The 20,215-nt window shown below is 37.7% G+C and overlaps 1 protein-coding gene across 6 annotated transcripts in view; it reads left to right on the top strand.

Moving 5' to 3' along the window:
* The window catches only part of RPS6KC1 (ribosomal protein S6 kinase C1), a 220,801-nt gene that overhangs the window by 7,639 nt on the left and 192,947 nt on the right, over window positions 1-20,215 (top strand). For 2 of the 6 annotated variants that reach the window (XM_054479254.2, XM_054479238.2), the window contains exons 2-3: window positions 12,635-12,670; window positions 19,307-19,427. In XM_054479254.2, coding sequence (XP_054335229.1) covers window positions 12,635-12,670; window positions 19,307-19,427 — 157 coding nt within the window. Of the gene's footprint in view, window positions 1-12,271; window positions 12,330-12,440; window positions 12,459-12,634; window positions 12,671-14,506; window positions 14,624-19,306; window positions 19,428-20,215 lie in introns of those variants that run through there. The other 4 variants (XM_063672230.1, XM_063672232.1, XM_054479265.2 and 1 more) reach the window with 4 other exon arrangements.

Raw genomic sequence — 20,215 nt, 5'->3', positions numbered from 1 at the left:
TTATAGCTTTATACTAAATCTTAAAATTAGGCAATATTGTTTCTCCAATTTTATTCTTTTTCAAAATTATTTTGACTACCCTAGTTCCTTTGCTTTTTCATATATATTTTAGAATCAGTTTATCTATAGCTACAAAAAATCCTTTTGGGATTTGATTAGGAGTGCATTAAATCTGTAGATCACTTTAGGGAAAAATGGACATCTTTTCTATGTTGAATCTTCAAATCCATGAACACAGTATGTCTTGCAATTTATTTGTGTTCTCTGATCTCTTCTATCAGCATTTTGTGGTTTTGAGCAAATTACTTCTCTGCATGTTTTGTTAGATTTATTCCTCACTATTTCGTATTTTTGTAGCTATTGTCAATAGTATTTTTAAAAATTTTGGTTTTCAGCTTTTCTTTGCTAGTATATAGAAATTTGGTTCATCTTTGTGTTGTCCTTATATCATGTGACCTTTCTTTTTTTTTTATTATACTTTAAGTTTTAGGGTACATGTGCACAACGTGCACGTTAGTTACATATGTATACATGTGCCATGTTGGTGTATCATGTGACCTTTCAAACTGACTTATTAGTTCTAAGACTTCTTAGTAGAATTCTTGTTTTTTTCCTGCATAGACAATCTGTGTTGTCTGCCAAAAGGCATAGTTTTATTTATTCTTTCCAAAATGTATGTCTTTTATTTCTTTTTCTTGCTTTATTACACTGGCTATGACTTGTAGTCCACAGTCTTGAATAGAAGTGGTGAGAGTAGACTTCCTTGCCTTGTTCCTGATATTAGGAGGAAAGCATTCAGTCTTTTATCCTCTAGTATAATTTTCACGGTAGAGTTTTTGTGTATGGGAGGCTGCATGTTTTATTTATTTATATATATATATTTTGAGACAGAGTCTCGCTTATCATCCAGGCTGGAATGCAGTGGCACGATCTCAGCTCACTGCAGCCTCTGCCTTCTGGGTTCAAGTGATTCTCCTGCCTCAGCCTCCCGAGTAGCTGGGATTACAGGCATGTGCTACCACACCTAGCTAATTTGTTTTTTTGAGACGCATCTCACAATGTCACCCAGGCTGGAGTGCAATGGCATGATCTCGGCTCACTGCAACCTCTGCCTCCCAGGTTCAAGCGATTCTCCTGCCTCAGCCTCCCGAGTAGGTGGGACTACAGGCACCCTGCACTGTGCCCAGCTAATTTTTATACTTTTAATAGAGATGGGGTTTCATCATGTTGGCCAGGATGGTCTCGATCTCTTGACCTTGTGATCCGCCTGCCTTGGCCTCCCAAAGTGCTGGGAGTACAGGCGTGAGCCACTGCACCCGGCCACACCTGGCTAATTTTTTTGTATTTTTAGTTGAGACAGGGTTTTGCCATGTTGGCCAGGCTGGTCTCGAACTCCTGGCCTCAGGTAATCTGCCCACCTCAGCCTCCCAAAGTGCTGGGATTACAGGCGTGAACCACCGCGCCCAGCTGCATGTTTTACTTTTTAGTTTTGTTAGCTTTTAAATTTTGAAGTAATCTGTAGTCATACACATTTCAAGCAATAATATGAGTCACTTTAAAGGAAAAAAAAAGAACCTACTAAATTTTAAATCCTTAACCTGTTAGGATTATTAACAAATGTCTGATATTAAAGCAGTGGGAGTTGTTAGATTTCAGTTGTTGAATCAGTAGCTTCTTGAAGATTTCTTGAATAAATACTTAGTTTTGGCTTAATCTGGAGATATTTTCAACAAACAAAATAATCATAGGGATAGGGAGGGCAATTAGTTTGTTGTAAAATATATTTATGCTTAAAATTTTTGAAAAATGGCTCTCAAGGTGTCTTGTGTTTTCTAGAGTCTAGTTTTATTCTACTGTTCCTTTGTTTTTGACTTGTAATATTGTTTAGTAGAAAACTTTCTAATATACCAAAAATTTCATAAATGGAACTTAAAAAATGTAAGCCATTCCTGATTTCATCTTGTTTGTTGACAACTTGATCTCAGATATTAAGATTTTATGTTAAACTGAAAACTTTCTTTAACATTAAGGATTTTGATTTTCCTTGAACCTTGATTGGAAAATAGTTTAGCATATTGCTATAACTGGTAAAATTTGAGGTGAGAAAAATAACTTTAGCAAACATTTACTGAGTATCTAGAGATAACTTGCAGTTTTAGCTTCTTTACTCTCCCTGAGATTTTCGGATTTTAATAATATAGAAAGCCACAACTCCTTACTGTCTTTGTCAGTTTGGATTTTTGTAACAAGATATTATAGACTAGATGGCTTCAACAATAGACATTTCTTTCCCACAGTTCTGAAGGCTGCAGGCTGGGAAGTCCAAGACCAAGATGCCAGCAGATTTAATACCTGATGAGGGCCCGCTTCCTGATTTACATACAGCTGCCTTCTTGCTGTATGGTCTCATGGCTGAGAGAGATCATTGTCTTTTTCTTGTAAGCGCAGTAATCCCATCTTGAAGTTCCCTGATTACCTGATTACCTCTGGAAGGCCTCACAGCCAGATCCATCACCTTGGGGATTAGAGTTTCAACATGAAATTCAGTGTGAATTTTAGGGGAAACACAAACATTCAGTCTGTAGTACTTTTGACATAATGCTTTTGTGAAAACTTGTTAGAAAGTTGAATGTCTAAAATTTGTCCCATTGACTTGTCTATTTTATATGGGAGTTCTTTCACTCCAGAGAACTAAAAATTATAAAATGTCTAATTATGGTTTGTGCAGGTGTTGCCTCTTGGGTCCAGACTGCCTGGCTGGTGGGTGATAACCAGCCCTAATATTCTTGCCAACCAGTGCCACCTGTGGCTCTGCAGGGAAGAGCAGGAGAGAGGAACTCAGATGCAGGTGGTTGTGAAAGGGAGGTTGAGTTTGGTAAGGTAACAATTGCCTATGTGAGCTGGGTGCTTTGACCTACTTTTCCTGCAAGACTTGGGTGTTTTTTTTTTGTATGTATGAAGTACAGTTTAAATATGACAGTATATTTACATGAAAGTATGGATTTTATGAAAGTTAATGTCTGAAAATCAGGACTGCATGCATTATATTGATGAATGTGCCACTTGGTATACCTAGTCACCACAAGGAGAACTGTTCAGAATAGTGTAGCCTTCCATTTCTGCATATTGTATTATTCCTGTCCCACATTCAGAGATTCATATCTTTGAAAAATGAGAAGAATGGACATGTTTTCCATGTTTGATTATTTGTACTTTGACACTTAGTGTAATTACTAGAATTAATTTTGTTAATTTTTCTTCTTAGCTCTGCTACTCTAAACTAGCAGCTGAACAGTGATAGTGAAGTAGCCCTCAGAAGACTTGATTACAATACTTTGCTCATAAAACTAGCTTCTTAAATTTTATATTTAACTTCTTATCAATACTGGCTTCTAAAGGGACTTATTTTATCTTTTTTTTTTTACCTAGGAAATATTATAAGTTTGAATAATTTTTGTAGTTTTGTTTTCTAGTACAGGTTAGCATCCCTATTCTGAAGTTTGAAATCCAAAATGCTCCAAAATCTGAAACTTTCTGAGTGTCAAAATGATGCTTCAAGTGTAAAATTTCACACTTGACCTCATGTGATAGGTTGCAGTCATGCAGACAATTATTAAAAATACTGTATAAAATTACTTTCAGGCTATGTATATAAACGTATATATGAAACAAATGAATTTTGTGTTTAGCCTTGGGTCATATCCCCAATATATTTCATGTATGTGCAAATATTCCAAAATCCAAAAAAAATCCAAAATCTGAAACACTTCTTGTTTCATGCATTTTGGAAAAAGGATATTCCACCTGTAGCTACTCTTTGTTAATCTTAACAAAGAATACAGCTTTTTGTATATGTCTGAGTTAACAGAGTGATTTCTAATCATCATTATGGTGATAATCAGATAAGAGAGTGCTTTTGAATTTTTTTTTTTGGACAGAGTGTCGCTCTGTCGCCAGGCTGGAGTACAGTGGTGCGATCTTGGCTCACTGCAACCTCTGCCTCCCGGGTTCAAGGGATTCTCCTGCCTCAGCCTCCCGAGCAGCTGGGACTACAGGTGCGCCCCACCACACCCAGCTAATTTTTGTATTTTTAGTAGAGACAGAGTTTCACCATGTTGGTCAGGATGGTCTCGATCTTGACCTTGTGATCCTCCAGCCTCGGCCTCCCAAGGTGCTGGGATTACAGGCGTGAACCATCGCATCCGGGCAAGACAGTGCTTTTGACCTGACTTTTAAGGAAACGTGGTAATATTTATTAAGAAGTAGATAGAATAAGTTAGCATACTGGAAAGGATTTCAGGGACCCAGTGGCAATGTGACCTGTTGATTATTATGGAACTGACCTAGGCCAAGCCTCACAGCCTGATCTTTGTTTTCAGAATAGGCAAGGGGGCTAACTTTGGGTCTTTGCTTTGTTTTTACTTTGTTTTAGTACTGAACTGGCAGAAAAAGCAGTTCATGGGCAGTGCCAACACCATTATTCAGACCCCATTCTTTTTAGTTCCAAGCCCCTTGTTTTTTTTCCTGCTTTTCCAAAGTGGTTCTTCAATTTCTGTATTTTAGTTGACTTATAAGACAAAGGGTTTACCTAACTGTAATGCCTATAAGCATTTTGTCAGAGATATTTTGTCAGGAATATTACCTGAATACTTGGAATTTTAATCTTGAAGAGGGCCAATTGACTTATGTCCTGGAGAGAGCACTTTGGAGTCATGGAGTTGTGAGATCTGGTCCTGCCTCTGTTATTTGATTGAGTCTATTTTCTAGGTCTTTGGTTATCTCATCTTACCAAGCATGGTTGTAGTGATTACTGAATGAAGTAGAGTATTTAATTTCTTAGCACAATAAGAGATAGTTACTTTTGCTGTGAGACATTGTTTTTCTGAATTCATAACTTGCTGTTCATGAACAGAGGCAGATAGACTACAAAAATTGTGGTAGTATTTCTCTAGTGCTTCAGATTTTAGTAGGTGTTGTACTAAATAAATAATGAGGATGATAATAATAACATAAAAATAAAAAGTTGAGTGGCTAGATGTCTTTGGGAAATACTATGTATCTTCCTTTTGGGGATTTACTAGGCATATTAATGTATTAAAGGGTTTGAAGAATTCTGCTGTAAACAACATTCCCTTCTTAAACAGAGGTAAACTGAATTGATTATTAAGCTCTTCCTGTGAGATCACTGATTTTAAAGAATACTGGTATTACATGTAACATGTTTTGTGAAGCACTGCTGCTGTAGGGTAATACTTTTTTTTTTTGTATTTTTAGTAGAGTGTAAGCTAATACTTTTTAAGATGAGTTGGTGATAAATTTCTAAAAAGCAAGAAGCATTTCAAGATATATAGGTAGTACTAACTGAGTCAGTGGCAGTTAATGCTTGCAGTGGAAATTTGTGAACTTTATTTTTATTTTTATTTATTTATTTTGAGACGGAGTTTCACTTGGTCATCCAGGCTGGAGTGCAATGGCGTGATCTTGGCTCTCTGCAACCTCCGCCTCTCTGTTTCGAACTGTTCTAGTGCCTCAGCCTCTTGAGTAGTTGGGACTACAGGCACATGCCACCACATCCGGCTCATTTTTGTATTTTTGGTAGAGGCAGGGTTTCACCGTGTTGGCCAGGCTAGTCTTGAACTTGTGATCTCAGGTGTTCCACCTGCCTTGGCCTCCCAAAGTGTTGGGGTTATAGGCGTGAGCCACCGGGCCCGGCCAAATTTGTGAAGTGTTTTTTTTTGAGAGGGAGTTTCATTCTTGTTGCCCAGGCTGGAGTGCAGTGGCGCAATCTCAGCTCACTGCAACCTCCACCTCCCGAGTTGAAGTGATTCTCCTGCCTCAGTCTCCCTAGTAGCTGGGATTATAGGCGGATGCCACAACGCCTAGCTAATTTTTGTATTTTTAGTAGAGACGGGGTTTCACCATGTTGGTCAGGCTGTTCTCGAACTCCTGACCTCAGGTGATCCTCCCACCTTGGCCTCCCAAAGTGCTGAGATTACAGGCGTGAGCCACTGTGTCTGGCCTTTGTGACCTGTTTTTTTTTTTTTTTTTTTTTTGAGATGGAGTATCTCTCTATTGCCCAGGCTGGAGTGCAGTGGCGTGATCTCGGCTCAGTGCAAGCTCTGCCTCCTGGGTTCATGCCATTCTCCTGCCTCAGCCTCCTGAGTAGCTGGGACTACAGGCACCTGCCACCACGCCTGGCTAACTTTTTGTATTTTTAGTAGAGACAGGGTTTCACTGTGTTAGCCAGGATGGTCTTGATCTCCTGACCTTGTGATCCGCCCGCCTCGGCTGCCCAAAGTCCTGGTATTACAGGCGTGAGCCACCGTGCCCAGCCTTTTTTTTTTTTTTTTGAGACAGAGTCTCGCTCTGTTGCCCAGGTTGGAATGCAGTGGCGCGATCTCGGCTCACTGCAACCTCTGTCTCCTGGGTTCAAGTGATTCTCCTGCCTCAGCCTCCCGAGTAGCTGGGATTACAGATGCCTGCCACCATGCCCGACTAAGTTTTGTATTTTTAGTAGAGATGGGATTTCACCATCTTGGCCAGGCTGGTCTCGAACTCCTGACCTTGTGATCCACCCTCTTCAGCCTCCCAAAGTGCTGGGATTACAGGCTTGAACCACCACACCCGGCCCTTTGTGAACTTTTAATGAAAACTGTCACTGTTTTAAATTCCAACTTTTGTGGAATTTATTGGTTGAACTTTGTGACAAACTCTCTTGAAATTTATCCAGAGAAAAATTACTGAGTTGCTAGCTCAGTTTTATTCATTGTCAGTATGGTTATATTCTTCCCTCAGATTTCTGATTGATACTCTTATTTTTCATTAACTTTTCAGTCATGGAAGATAATTACACAGAAACAATTGTTACTCATGGATTTTTATACTCAATTCACATTATCCTAGCCATTTTGTGGTTTTTGTTTCCGTTTTGGGGGACATATTTGTAAAGTATTTAAATGAGATGACATATTTGGGAATACTGAATCCCTAATAGTGGGGTACCAAGTGGTTGAAGTTGGTAATGTATTCGGGAAGTGATTGTATTTTTATAATGCAGTTGTGTAGGAATCAGACCTAGTATATTCTCCATTGTACTGCAGTACCTGGCAGCAGAGTAGGCACTAATATGTGTTGAATGAATAGGTGAAATAAACAAAAACCTAATGGCGATGGAATTTTATGGAAATAAGTAAACTTCATTATTGCTGAAAATACCACAGATAAATAGAAGGAGGCAGTGTAATAGAGTGGAAAGAGCAGTAGACCAGGAGTCAGACAGTCGAGGATCTCATTCTAAATTTGAAGGTGAATAGCCATGTGGCTTTAGACAGGACTCTGAACCACCTTATTTTCTTATCTGTAAAAGGGGAAGTCATAATAGCTACTCTGCCTAACTCATAGGTTGTTGAGAAAATGAAGTGATTCATTAATATAAAATTATTCGCAAATGTAAATGTACAAAGTCAAATTTTCCCTATGCCTAGCACAGTGCCTTGAACAGTATTAGCACAGATATAGACTGTTAATAATAAAAAGGAAGCTAAAAAACAAGAGTTTAAAACTGATTCTTGGAGTGCTCACAGAATACTAGGGGGCAGAAGGATGAAGAATAACCTACAAAAGAGAAGCAGAAGCACCAAAGAGGAAAGAGAATCAGGGAAGTATAACCCTGTACTTTTAAGACACAGTTTTCACTAAGCTTTAGGCTTGTCAGGTAATACCTAAGTAGCTTTTGATTTGATTTTCCAAACCCTGTCTAAATTTCCTCCTTCACTGTGAAGTATTTGGTGGGCACAGGGTAGTTCCTTCTGTAAGCCTAAAATTAAAGACCTTCACTTAGGTAGTGTAAGTATACTTCAACTTTGATTTTCTGTATATTGCATAATAATCATGAGTTACTGTTGTTACCAAAACACCAGGGGTTCCATCTAGGTCCTGCTGCTTGTCACACAGAAAGCAATCTCTGAGACAATGAGTATTGCTAAGGAAGCCAGCTTTAATCAGGTGCTGCAGCCAAGGAGATGTCTCAGATCCATTTCCCTGACTGACTAAAATTAGGAGTTTATATAGCAGGGAGGAAATGTGATTATCTACGGGAAAACAGGTACTACAGAGGGTTAAGGAAGCAATTGTGACGGATGAGAGGTCTGGCATCTCATTGTTTGGATGCAGTGATCTGGTGAATTTCAGTTCATTTGATATTGTAAAAGGAAAATAAATCTTGAGGCCCCCAAATCACTAAGCTAAAGGTAAAAGTCAAGTTGGGAACTGCTTAGGGCCAACCTGCCTCCCATTCTCTTCAAAGTCACCCCTCGGCTGACTGAGATAACCATTAATACATACCAGATTGCCTCATTTGGAGAAGCGAATCAGAAACTCAGAAGGATACAGCCATTTGTCTTTTATCTACCTGTGACCTGAAAGCCCCCTCCCCATGTTGAGTTGTCCCACCTTTCTGGACTGAACCAGTGTACATCTTACACATATTTATTCATGTCTTATGTCTCCCTAAAATGTATAAAATCAATCTGTGCCCCTACCACCTTGGGCACATGTTGTCAGGATCTCCTGAGGCTGTGTTACGGGCGTGGATCCTCAATCTTAGCAAAATAAACTTTCTAAAGTAACTAAGACCTGTCTCAGATATTCGGGGTTCACAATATTAATACTTTTTAAGAGGCCTGAGGGCCCTTTCCTGAAGGAACTCTGATAAAACAAATGTTAAGCTTCAAGCTTTAATACCAGAAGGGTCAGTTTCCATGTTTATCCAAAAAAACTGTCCGTAGGACTATCGGGTCAGTTTCACTTTTATTATCATGAAGACTTTTTTTTTTTTTGAGACAGAGTCTCGCTCTGTCGCCCAGGCTGGAGTGCAGTGGCGCAATCTCCGCTCACTGCAAGCTCCGCCTCCCGGGCTCACGCCATTCTCCTGCCTCAGGCTCCCGAGTAGCTGGGACTACAGGCGCCCGCCACCACGCCCGGAGAATTTTTTGTATTTTTAGTGGAGACGGGGTTTCACCGTGTTAGCCAGGATGGTCTCGATCTCCTGACCTCGTGATCCGCCTGCCTCGGCCTCCCGAAGTGCTGGGATTACAGGCGTGAGCCACTGCGCCCGGCATCATGAAGACATTAAGAGTCTTACATCACTAAACCATGACTGGTTGACTGCTTTTGGGATGCCACTTTGCTCTGCACAGCGAGGATTCAGTGTCATGGGAAGGATCTAGGATGAAGTGTTTCCCAATCTTTTGCTTAGCACGCTACTGTTATCTGAGGTATGGAAATATGTTTGGGAAATACACCCTCCTCCACTCTGTACTCCCTTCCCACCCCACCACTGTGTACCGCTAGACTATGAGCTCCAGGAAGAAAGGGACTTGCTCACTATTGTAATCCGGCACATAGATGTATGTAAACCACTAAGGACGGCTGAGAAATAATAATCAAATTGGTTATTTCTGATAAGATGGTTTTAATATTGTGGCTATTGTTAGGGGATGGCTAATGTGTTTTTGTTTATGCAGTACACATGTATTTGATTTCCAGGACTGGCTTATCTGAAGAACATCCAGAATATGTACACCAAACTAAGAAATAAGTTCTTCTGTCTCAAAAAGATCATTTGCTTATATTAAGGAAGATTATTTAAAATACTTAAGATACCTTAATATATTCATAAATTCAGGAAATGTATTAAACTGAGAAAAACATAAATTGTGAAATTTAAAGTACATTTGAATAGACCTTGCTGTGAATGATCATGTGCTATTTTTGGGGGGTGGATTATTAGTGGATTGGTTATCCATGACTTTTCTTCTCAATACATTTCATAAAAATGTAAGAACGGTGGGGTGCAGTGGCTCACACATGTAATCCCAGCACTTTGGGAGGCTGAAACAGGCGGATCACGAGGTCAAGAGATTGAGACCATCCTGGCCAACATGGTGAAACCTTGTCTCTACTAAAAATACAAAAATTAGCTGGGCGTGGTGGCACATGCCTGCAGTCCCGGGTACTTGGGAGGCTGAGGCAGGAGAATCACTTGAACACAGGAGGCGGAGGTTGCAGTGAGCCAAGATCGCGCCACTGCACTCCAGCTTGGGTGACAGAGCAAGACTCTATCTCAAAAAAAAAAAAAAAGAAAAAAGCAAAAAACAAGAAACACTTATAAGAATCAAAATTCGTCATACTATGTGAAATACTGGTATTTGAAAGTAATAGCTAAAATCAAAGATTTTAATAATGTGTAGTTGTTAGTTACCTGTTATAGTCTCTTATACTAAATCTGTGTTGTCTAATTTGGTAGCCATTAACCACATGTAGCTATTTTGATTTAAATTTAAATTAAGGCCTGCAGTGGCTCACACTTATAATCCTAGCACTGTGGGAGGCTGAGGTGGGAGGATTGCTTGATCTCAGGAATTTGAGACCAGCCTGGGCAACGTAGGGAGACCCCCATCTCTACCAAAAAAAAAAAAAGTGTATATATATATGTGTGTGTGTGTGTGTGTCTGTGTATGTGTATATATATGCCGACTGTGGTGTTGTGTGCCTATAGTTCCAGCTACACAAGAGGCTGAGGTGGGAGGATCAGTTGAGTCCAGGAGTTTGAGGCTGCAGTGAGCTATGATCATGCCATGGCACTCTAGCCTGGGTGACAGAGTGAGACCCTGTCTCTTTAAAACAAAAATTTTTTTGAATTAATTTAAATGAAATAAAATTAATGTAGTTTCTCAAAGTAGCCATATTTCAGTGGCTCAGTAGCCACACACATGTGGCTAGTGGTGGCTGTGTTGAACACTGCAAATAGAGAACCTTTTTTTCTGTTATCACAGAAAGTTCTATTGCATAGCACTGTTGTATAAATTAATGAAAATTGCTACAAGATTTCACCAAGTTTATATATTCTGAAAGTTGGAGAATAGAGTGCAAGATATTTGTTCTCTGGAATTCTTAGGTGGGACCTTTCACGATGGTTAACCTGTCTGGTAGGGGACAGAGGAAACTTTTAAATTATAGAGTTCTTGCTGTGTTCTTATTTGTTGTTCACAACAGCCAGGCCAGGCAGTTAGTATTATCTTCGTTTTGTCGATGAGATCAAACCTGTAAGTGGAGGAACTGTAATTTGAACCAAGGTTTGTCTGACTTTACATCCTCTGTTTTTTTGTTCTTGTTTTGGACTTTAGGGGTGGTGCTGAATGGATTATAATCCCTAGTTCATGGTGTATTGTCATTGGATATCAAAGACCCTTTTCTTCCTCACACTCATAGGCAACCATTTTAATGTGTGTTTGATTTATCTTTTTTTTTTAAAATTTTTTTGAAGTGAAAGCAAGTTTATTAAGAAAGTAAGGGAATAAAGAATGGCTACTCCATAGGCAGAACAGCCTGATTTATCTTTTTGTTTATTTTTGCAACATACACCATTGTAGCTTCAAAACTATTAATTTGACACTTGCATGGATGGTACTGTATTATGTAATCTAATGTGAGATTTTCCTAATTTAGGATGCTGTTTGATGATGTAAACACCTAGCTTTTCAAAAGTTTTGTGAAAAAAATCTTTTCACCTGGTGTTAGACTTTTTGGCCTTTGTCATCAGAGAAGTTTGAAAGAATCTCCCCTTTTCTTCTTTGCTTAGGGAGTATTGATAGAAGGATTATTTGTCCCTGAATGTTTGTAAATGATTTATATTACTTTTGTTTTCTTTATCATTAGGCAGCCAGTGATTACTTCTTATACTTCTCACATGGTGTGTCTGAGCATTGTAGCTGCTTTTTTTTAATTGAAAGTTTTATTGTGCTAATTGTAGATTCATATACAGTTGCAGGAAATAATGTAGAGCGATCCCTTGTACACTTTGCCCAAGTGCAGCTGCTTTTTATGCTTCCGATTTGTATGTAGGCTTGCTGGGAAGGGGAGGTGTAAACAAGCTTGTTAGAATTATGTTAATTAAGTAAGAGTAAAGGGCAGATGCTTTTTCTTAAGAATGTAGTGAATATATGAACTTTAGCATGTGGACTTACTTTTAGCTGCTTTTTTGCTTAATTTTTAGTATTGTTAAAATAACATTTTTAGCCAAATTAAATTTAACAGAGTTTAATTGAGCAAAGAAGGATTCACAAATTGGTCAGCCTCCTCAGCCAGTGTAGGTCCAGAGAGACTCCAGCACAGCCACGTGGTGGAAGATGTATGGACAGAAAAAGGAAAGTGATGTACAGAAAAGGAAACTGAAACAGCTGTATTGGTTCCAGCTAAGCATTTGCCTTATTTGAACACCGTTTGAACAGTTGGCTCTCTTTGGCCAAAACTTGGTGATTGGCGCTGTAGTAGGTTACAGTCTTTACACATCTATTTACATATCTATTTCTCTGTTCGTTATGTACAGAGAAACTTTTAGGCCAAACTTAAAATATGTAGCCTAAGGGAGGTAACTTTAGGTTAAACTTGATTTAACAGTATGTATTTCAGATAGTGAAGTTATTATATAGCTGAGTTTTGGATAAATGATATAGTGTTTTTTTTTTTAAGCAAATTGAATTTTTTGTACAAATACTATTGAAAGTTAATTATACAAATATGAAATCTTAAATTTTGATAATGATTAGAGATTTCTGTGTATGTTTTGTTTTAGGTTGTTTCACGAAGAAATCCAGAGGATGTCCAGGAGGTAACATTTATATGAAGACTTTATTTTATGTATTTGATAAAAATTTAACTAAGTGCTTTTTTGAGGAAATCGCCTGAATCATTTGTACATCAATCTCTTTTTTTTGAGACGGAGTTTCGCTCTTGTTGCTCAGGCTGGAGTGCAGTGGTACGATCTCGGCTCACTGCAACCTCCGCCTCCCGGGTTCAAGTGATTCTCCTGCCTCTGCCTCCTGAGTAGCTGGGATTACAGGCATCTGCCACCACGCCCAGCTATTTTTGTATTTTTAGTAGAGACAGGGTTTCACCATGTTGGCCAGGCTGGTCTCGAACTCCTGACCTCAGGTGATCCACCCGCCTCGGCCTCCCAAAGTGCTGGGATTACAGATGTGAGCCACTGTGCCCGGCCTGTACATCAGTGTTTATATGTTTGCGTGAAGATTGTCTTCATTTCACAAAACAGTAGCTGAAGTGTCCTATTTGAGACCTACTAAATAATTGTTAAGTTTTAGTAGGTGTTAAATTATATAAATAAGAATTTAATGAATTATGGTGCTGTTTACTAAGTGATAATTGTTCTGGTAACTAGTGTTTACAAGATTTCAATATCACTTAAGGGCCCCTATTTACCCATTTCAAGATCATAATGCCTGTGTAATAAAAAGTATTTGGTAACTAATATTTATTTTAAAGATTCTAACAGTAAATTATGGGTCTCCACCTACTTTCACTTTTATATTGAATTGACATGTTGACATCTTGGAAAACTGCTTTAGGCATAGATGTTTCTTTTTTTTAAACTTTTTAAGTTAGTAAATTCATTTGCAGATTATTCTGTGCATTTTTTCCTTTTTTTCCTTCTTTCTGTAATGGTACCAGCCAGTTATGTTTTGCTTAAAATTGTGGAATTCTCTATTTGTATTTACTCTGTGCTTGTTGTATATCTTTAGGAATCCTTACTGAGAAGCTTGTTGCTTTGAATGTTTCTTGATTTACTTTCATTTTAGTCCCTGCTCATTTTCACTAAGACTAGAAGGACATATATCAGGATTTCTTCCCCCTCCCTAATGTGTTTAAAACAGATATTTTAAGTTTGGAGTCCTGATTCTGCAACAGTGTTGTTTTTTTTTTTCCCCACAATTAAATATGAATGTCTTTGGGTGGTAGGTTTTTTCTGTTTAGCTACAGGTCCCACTGCTCTACAGAAAATACCTGGCATGATTCATACATTTAAGGTGACTGGTTGGTACTGGTTGGTATGAGTGTATGGCCCCAGGTTTAGGTAATATTTAAATTTTATACATTATCATTTCTGGCTGTGTCTGATTTCATAGTTGTTTTTGTCCTATGATTTAAAACAGATATATTTTTTATACAAAAATTAGCTGGGCATGGTGGCAGGCACCTGTAATCCCATCTACTTGGGAGGCTGAGGCAGGAGAATTGCTTGAACCTGGGAGGCAGAGGTTGCAGTGAGCTGAGATCGCACCACTGCACTCCAGCCTGAGCGACAGAGCGCGAGACTCTGTCTCAAAAAAAAAAAAACAAAAACAGATTTAATACTATTTTCCTGATGGGTTTTAAGACAATTCCTTCCCTACCAGGAAACAGAAAGAATATTGTAATATTGTTATTTTGAAAGAAAAAAATATATACATACATATATATGTATCAGTGAAAGTAATTTGCACCATTGATTAAAGTACTTTTCTGTCTTTACTTGTATCAATTGATGAGTGTGAACTATTCTTTAGATTTCTAGTTTACAACTCTTAAAATTGAAAATGGGTGTATTTCCTTTGAATGCATTGTCTGATTGCTGTGCTGTAGTTTGTAGCTTGATGTTCCCATTTTCCAGGGAGAATCCTGAACCAACCTATCCATGAACATACTCTCTGCCATTTTCTTAGTCCTTTTTTCGGGAAAACTCTTTTATAATAACAACTGTTGGTGAACCATTCATCAGAAAACTCTTGTAAGTGTCTTTTAGTTAGACAATTGCATGGTTCTTTGTTAGAAGTGGTATATATTTTTAAAAGTCTTCTATTTAGTTGGCTTCTTAAAATATAGAATAATCTTGAAATTATAACAGTACTTTTTTTAGTTTCCCATTTAGTGTATTTAAACATTGGAATTCTTATTTGGGAGAGGAATTCACCACTTAGAGTTTGTTTTTCACTTTCTTTCACTTTCCCTCTCCATTAACTTATTCATTTGTTACTGCTTTAGACTATATAGTAAGGCTTCACAAGGGCTATTGAGGACTAGATGTACTGATAGTCCAACAAAATGTAGGGCTAGTAATACGCTAGCCTTATAAAATAGGAGAAATTTTGTTGTTTTTCTTTTATATATAGCTTGGCACATGCCACCACATATCAGTGTTTTCTTCCTAAGAATGCTAAAAGATCTGTGGCCTCTCTTTCAGTAGATTGTGTAGAACATGAATAGACAGCAGAAAAGTGAAGAAGAGATGGTTTTGCTCCCCCTCACCCTTTTTTAAACAAATTAACCTATACCTGTTTCTCTCTACAGGTAGGGTATTTCACTGGTGAAATTTGGGGAAGGAAAAGAACTGAAACAGGACTTTCTATGTATTATGTCAGAAATCTCTAACTTTTAAATCCTTTTTTTAAAAAATAGTTTTATTATTTATTTATTTCTTGAGATGGAGTCTCACTGTGTCACCCAGGCTGGAGTGCAGTGGCGTGATCTCGGCTCACTGCAACCTCTGCCTCTCGGGCTCAAGTGATTCTCCTGCCTCAGCCTCCTGAATAGCTGGGACTACAGGCGCCCGCCACCACGCCTGGCTGATTTTTGTATTTTTAGTAGAGATGGGGTTTTACCATTTTGGCCAGGCTGGTCTCAAACTCCTGACCTCAGGTGATCTGCCCATCTCGGCCTCCCAAAATGCTGTGATTACAAGCGTCAGAAAAAATCGTTTTAGAAAATAGGTACACACTCAGAAATATATCAGGGGAAAGGAAAGGCTCTTGAAAAGAGGGAAAATAAAATCCGTAAGCAGATAGTGTGGTAGTGATGTTGGTTGTAAGAAGAGATAATCCAGCAAATTTTAAATATTAAAACTATGTGAGAGTGAAAAGGACAAAGTTAATTCAATTGGTGGTTCTGTAAAATACAGGAATCTAAAAAGTTTTTGGTTTTATTAAGTGTAATTATCTGAAAAGGAAACATTTATCTAAAAAATATTTAAGGGAATGTTTTTAAAATTAAGCTTTTATTTGTATGTTTTTATATGGTTGTCACTGAATTAATATTTCATTGAGACATTTTCTTCAGAGTGACTTTAATAAATAAGAAACTTATGAAGACTTGGTTCAATAAAGAAATAGGTGTTATAGACCTATTTTTTCAATGGGAAAGTATTGAGCATTAATTAGAGAAAATAATTTCTGTATGTGTCTCTGAGGACTTTGTGTAGTCCAGATATGAACATCAGTACTTGCTGTTGTAGTGGAAGTATACCTTTGTTCACTTTTGTATTTTGAAGATTTCTGGAAACCTCAAAACTTAGAAGGAGTAAGAAGAAAAGGAGGCAGTGGATGTGACATTTTGCAATGCTGTTAGGTATTTTGGTTCTGCAGCCCTAGGGTTGAGAAGAAGGAATATGAGAGTGAATAAATTAGGGCATGGTGAAGAAACACAGATTCTCACCTTGGGGGTTCTAATTCTTGCTCTGAGAGACTATCTACTGGTTCATATACCATGGTAGTTTAATAATTATTATGATTAAATTGTTAAATTTTGCTCCTCAAGTTTCTCTTGCAGTATTTAAAAATGACTTTAACTAGAATAAATTTTTTTTTTTTTTTTTTTATTGAGACGGAGTCTCACTCTATTGCCCAGGCTGGAGTGCAGTGGTGCTATCTTGGCTCACTGCAAACTCCGCCTCCCGGGGTCATGCCATTCTCCTGCCTCAGCCTCCTGAGTAGCTGGGACTACAGGCACCCGCCACCACGCCCAGCTAATTTTTTGTATTTTTAGTAGAGATGGGGTTTCACCATGTTAGCCAGGATGGTCTCAATCTCCTGACCTCGTGATCTGCCTGCCTCGGCCTCCCAAAGTGCTGGGATTACAGGCGTGAGCCACCACGCCCGGTCTAGAATAAAAGTTTTATCTGCAAATCTAATTGTTCCCATGAGCTACAGTCTTTTGAATAACTTTCATGTCCAGGTCATAATGACCTTAACCTTATGTAATGTCCAGTTTATAATGACATTTACCTTATATAAGGTACTGCTTACATAAGTCCATCAACCATTTCTCCTTTAATTCCTTGGCAATGTCGTACAATTGTAATTTGATATATTTTTAAAATATAAAAATAACAATTTTTTGTTCCCATCATTTCATTGTTAGAATCCTCACATCTCATTGCACATGCTGAGAAACCTTTCTTGAGTGATTACTGCTTATCTGCTGCTGATCTTTTAATCTACAGGCTCATAGATCCTGCTCAGTTTTTGCTCTTCAACCCTAAACCTGTCTATCTCATTGAACAGCTCCAAGCAGCTCCCTCACGAGCTCCTAAGTCAAATATGTTGAAAATTGAACCTCTTTCTTGCCTCGGAACTGCTGCTTCTTCCTTGCTGTTCACTTCAGGGCATGGCACCACCATTCTGTAGCAAAACTTGCTACACAGCTATTTATTCTTCAGTGTTCTTCAGTTTATTTATCATATTAGGCAAATATTGAGTATGTATTTTTGTTTCAAAATTGCCTAAATTAATTGTCTTCATTTAGTAATATATACTTGGCATCTCACTCTCCTTTTAGAAACTTCACTCCCAGTTCCCTCCCCTTTTATTTTATTTTTGTCAGTCTACTGACCACTTCCCTTCAAGACTCTCTAAGGTAGTACTTTTTGTGAAGGTTTCTCAGACATACAAGGCTGATTTAGGTACTACATCTACAGCACTCTTGGACTGGCCCTCTCAGTATTTTTCAAGCTGTCTTATGATGTTGTTGTCTTATGATGTGTTGGCTTATTCTTCCTAACTAGACTGTGAACTCTTTGAAGGCAGGGCCTGTATGTCCCTTCTCTTCATACTTTGTGACAATATGATGCTTAGTGGAAAGTAGGGCCATAGAAATATTTGTTTGGTGACTCTTTTTGTTGTTGAGTAAATGAATACAAGGGAAGCATCAGGAGGAAGCAGTTTTTAAAAATTAATTCATATTGTAGTCTGCCTAGCCTCCTAGGATTATAACTGTATTAAAAACAATAAACATTAATTAAGGTATAATTTTTGGCAGCATGAAAAAGTTTGCTGAAGAATTTTATACATGCAGAGAGTAAGTTTTTTGGCAGGAATCTCTTAAATCACACCTGGTTACCTGCTTGACCTATTATTTGCTCATTAGCATTATACTCTATTGTATGTGAAAAACTTGTTAGAAAACTTTGTTAGAACTGAGATGATTAAGCTTTTCAGAAGTAAAGACCCCAGTATCTGAAGTAATGGGATTTAAAACTCAATTTTACCCTATTTTCTAGAGATTGAGGGTCTGAATCTGTGATATCAAGGCCATGTTTCAAATCCTTTTTCTTTACAAAGTGGTTTTTTTTTAAGATATAATCTGAGTAAGGTTAAATAATTCAGACTAATGAAGGAAAACACACTTTTACATGTCATCTAATCTAGATGATTGTTATTTTGTTTTTTAAAAATATACTAATTTTAATGATGTTCTGGTCAGGATTCAGCTTGCCTGCAGACATCTTATTACTAGTGTAAATTAAGATTTATGACATGAAAGTCCATGTTAATTGCTTGCTGCGTAGCTATTTCTTCAGTGTTACTCAGTTTATCCTTTTTTTTTTTTTTTTTGAGACAGAGTCTTACTCTGTCACTGAGGCTGGAGTGCAGTGGCACTGTGTCGGCTCACTGCAACCTCTATCTCCTGGCTTTAAGCAATTCTCCTGCCTCAGCCTCCCGAGTAGCTGGGATTACAGGCGTCCACCACCACACCCTGCTAGTTTTTATATTTTCAGTAGAGAGACGGGGTTTCACCATGTTGGCCAGGCTGGTCTTGAACTCCTGAGCTCAGGTGATCCACCTGCCTCGGCGTCCCAAAGTGCTGGGATTACAGGCGTGAACCACTGCGCCTGGCCAGTTTATCCTTTTAGGCAAATACTGAGTATGTACTTTCGTTTAAAAATTGCCTAAATTAATTATTTTGTCTTTATAAATATATTATTTTGAGACAGAATACGTGTTTTGACATCTAACTCATTTGCAGGCCAATTGTAATTGGTTTTTGAACAGATGAAGTGACATTTTATATAGTATAAATCTTCTCCATACTGGGTTGAATGTTTTTCCAGTATGAATAAAACCATACTTGTTTAAAATGAAAATTTGAAACCAAAACAGAATAGTTTGAGGAAGAATTGCTGCTTTATATGTAATATATTTTTACTTTATTTTTTTTGTACCCCTGGTCAGCAGGAATCTGCCTTATATTTTTAAAGCAAATATTATTAGTTAATTTCAGTCAGTTAATCATATTGGTTAGGACATGTGTTTGCCTTTGCATGACAATTTTGAACACTTTAATGAAAAGATTATTTGTTGTTCAGATATCTGAACCTAAATGGTTATGAGATACATGTTTAATTTTTTCCTCTCTTTAGATAATTGTATGGAAGAGATACAGTGATTTTAAGAAACTACACAAAGAACTATGGCAAATTCACAAAAACTTATTCCGACATTCAGAGTTGTTTCCTCCATTTGCTAAAGGAATAGTGTTTGGTAAGTGATTATTTTGAAATTGTAATTTAAAAAAGTGATAATTAATTTTGTATATATACTGAACTCTAACATAACTACACTATGAAGTCAGAGGCCCTTTTACTTATTGAGATAATTCATATTGTTCAACAAGCACTTGAAATTGTCTTTTCTTGTTCTTGTTATAGTTTTGTGTACCCAGAATATATTTACTCTTCCTATCTATGAAACAAAACAACTTCAGTTCCAACCAACCAAATAAAAAACCCTGTAGGAACATAAGAAAAGGTGATATTCAATTATTCTTATAGTTTTAAAATTCTTTCTTTTTTTAAATTAAGTCTCATTTTGTACGATTCCCTGACACCTTGCTTATGGTATGAATGGTGTGGTTTTCTAGTATTTGCTTCTTGCAACTTCTTTTTGATACCTTAGTATTCTTTTTTTTGCCTCGTCAGTTTTCAAATACCTAGGTAACAGTTTTTTATATTAAATTTTCTATGTCAAAATAATTGGTGTAGTTTCTGTCCCCTGTCTGGATTTTGACTGGAAGTATAGAATATTCATGTTTTTTTTTCTATAACTCTAGCGTAAATGTTCTTATACAGACAGAATTTTTTTGAAATGGAGTCTCATTCTGTCACCTAGGCTGGAGTGTAGTGGCACGATCTTGGCTTACTGCAACCTCCACCTCCTGGGTTCAAGTGATTCTCCTGCCTCAGCCTCCCGAGTAGTTGGGATTACAGGCGTCTGCCACCACACCTGGCTAATTTTTGTATTTTTAGTAGAGATGAGGTTTCACCATGTTG

Source organism: Pongo pygmaeus, chromosome 1 (assembly GCF_028885625.2).
Source record: "Pongo pygmaeus isolate AG05252 chromosome 1, NHGRI_mPonPyg2-v2.0_pri, whole genome shotgun sequence".
In the NCBI taxonomy this organism is placed as follows: Eukaryota; Metazoa; Chordata; class Mammalia; order Primates; family Hominidae; genus Pongo; species Pongo pygmaeus.
The sequence above is the reverse complement of the archived record's forward strand: the minus strand, read 5'-3'. Positions and strand labels throughout refer to the sequence as shown.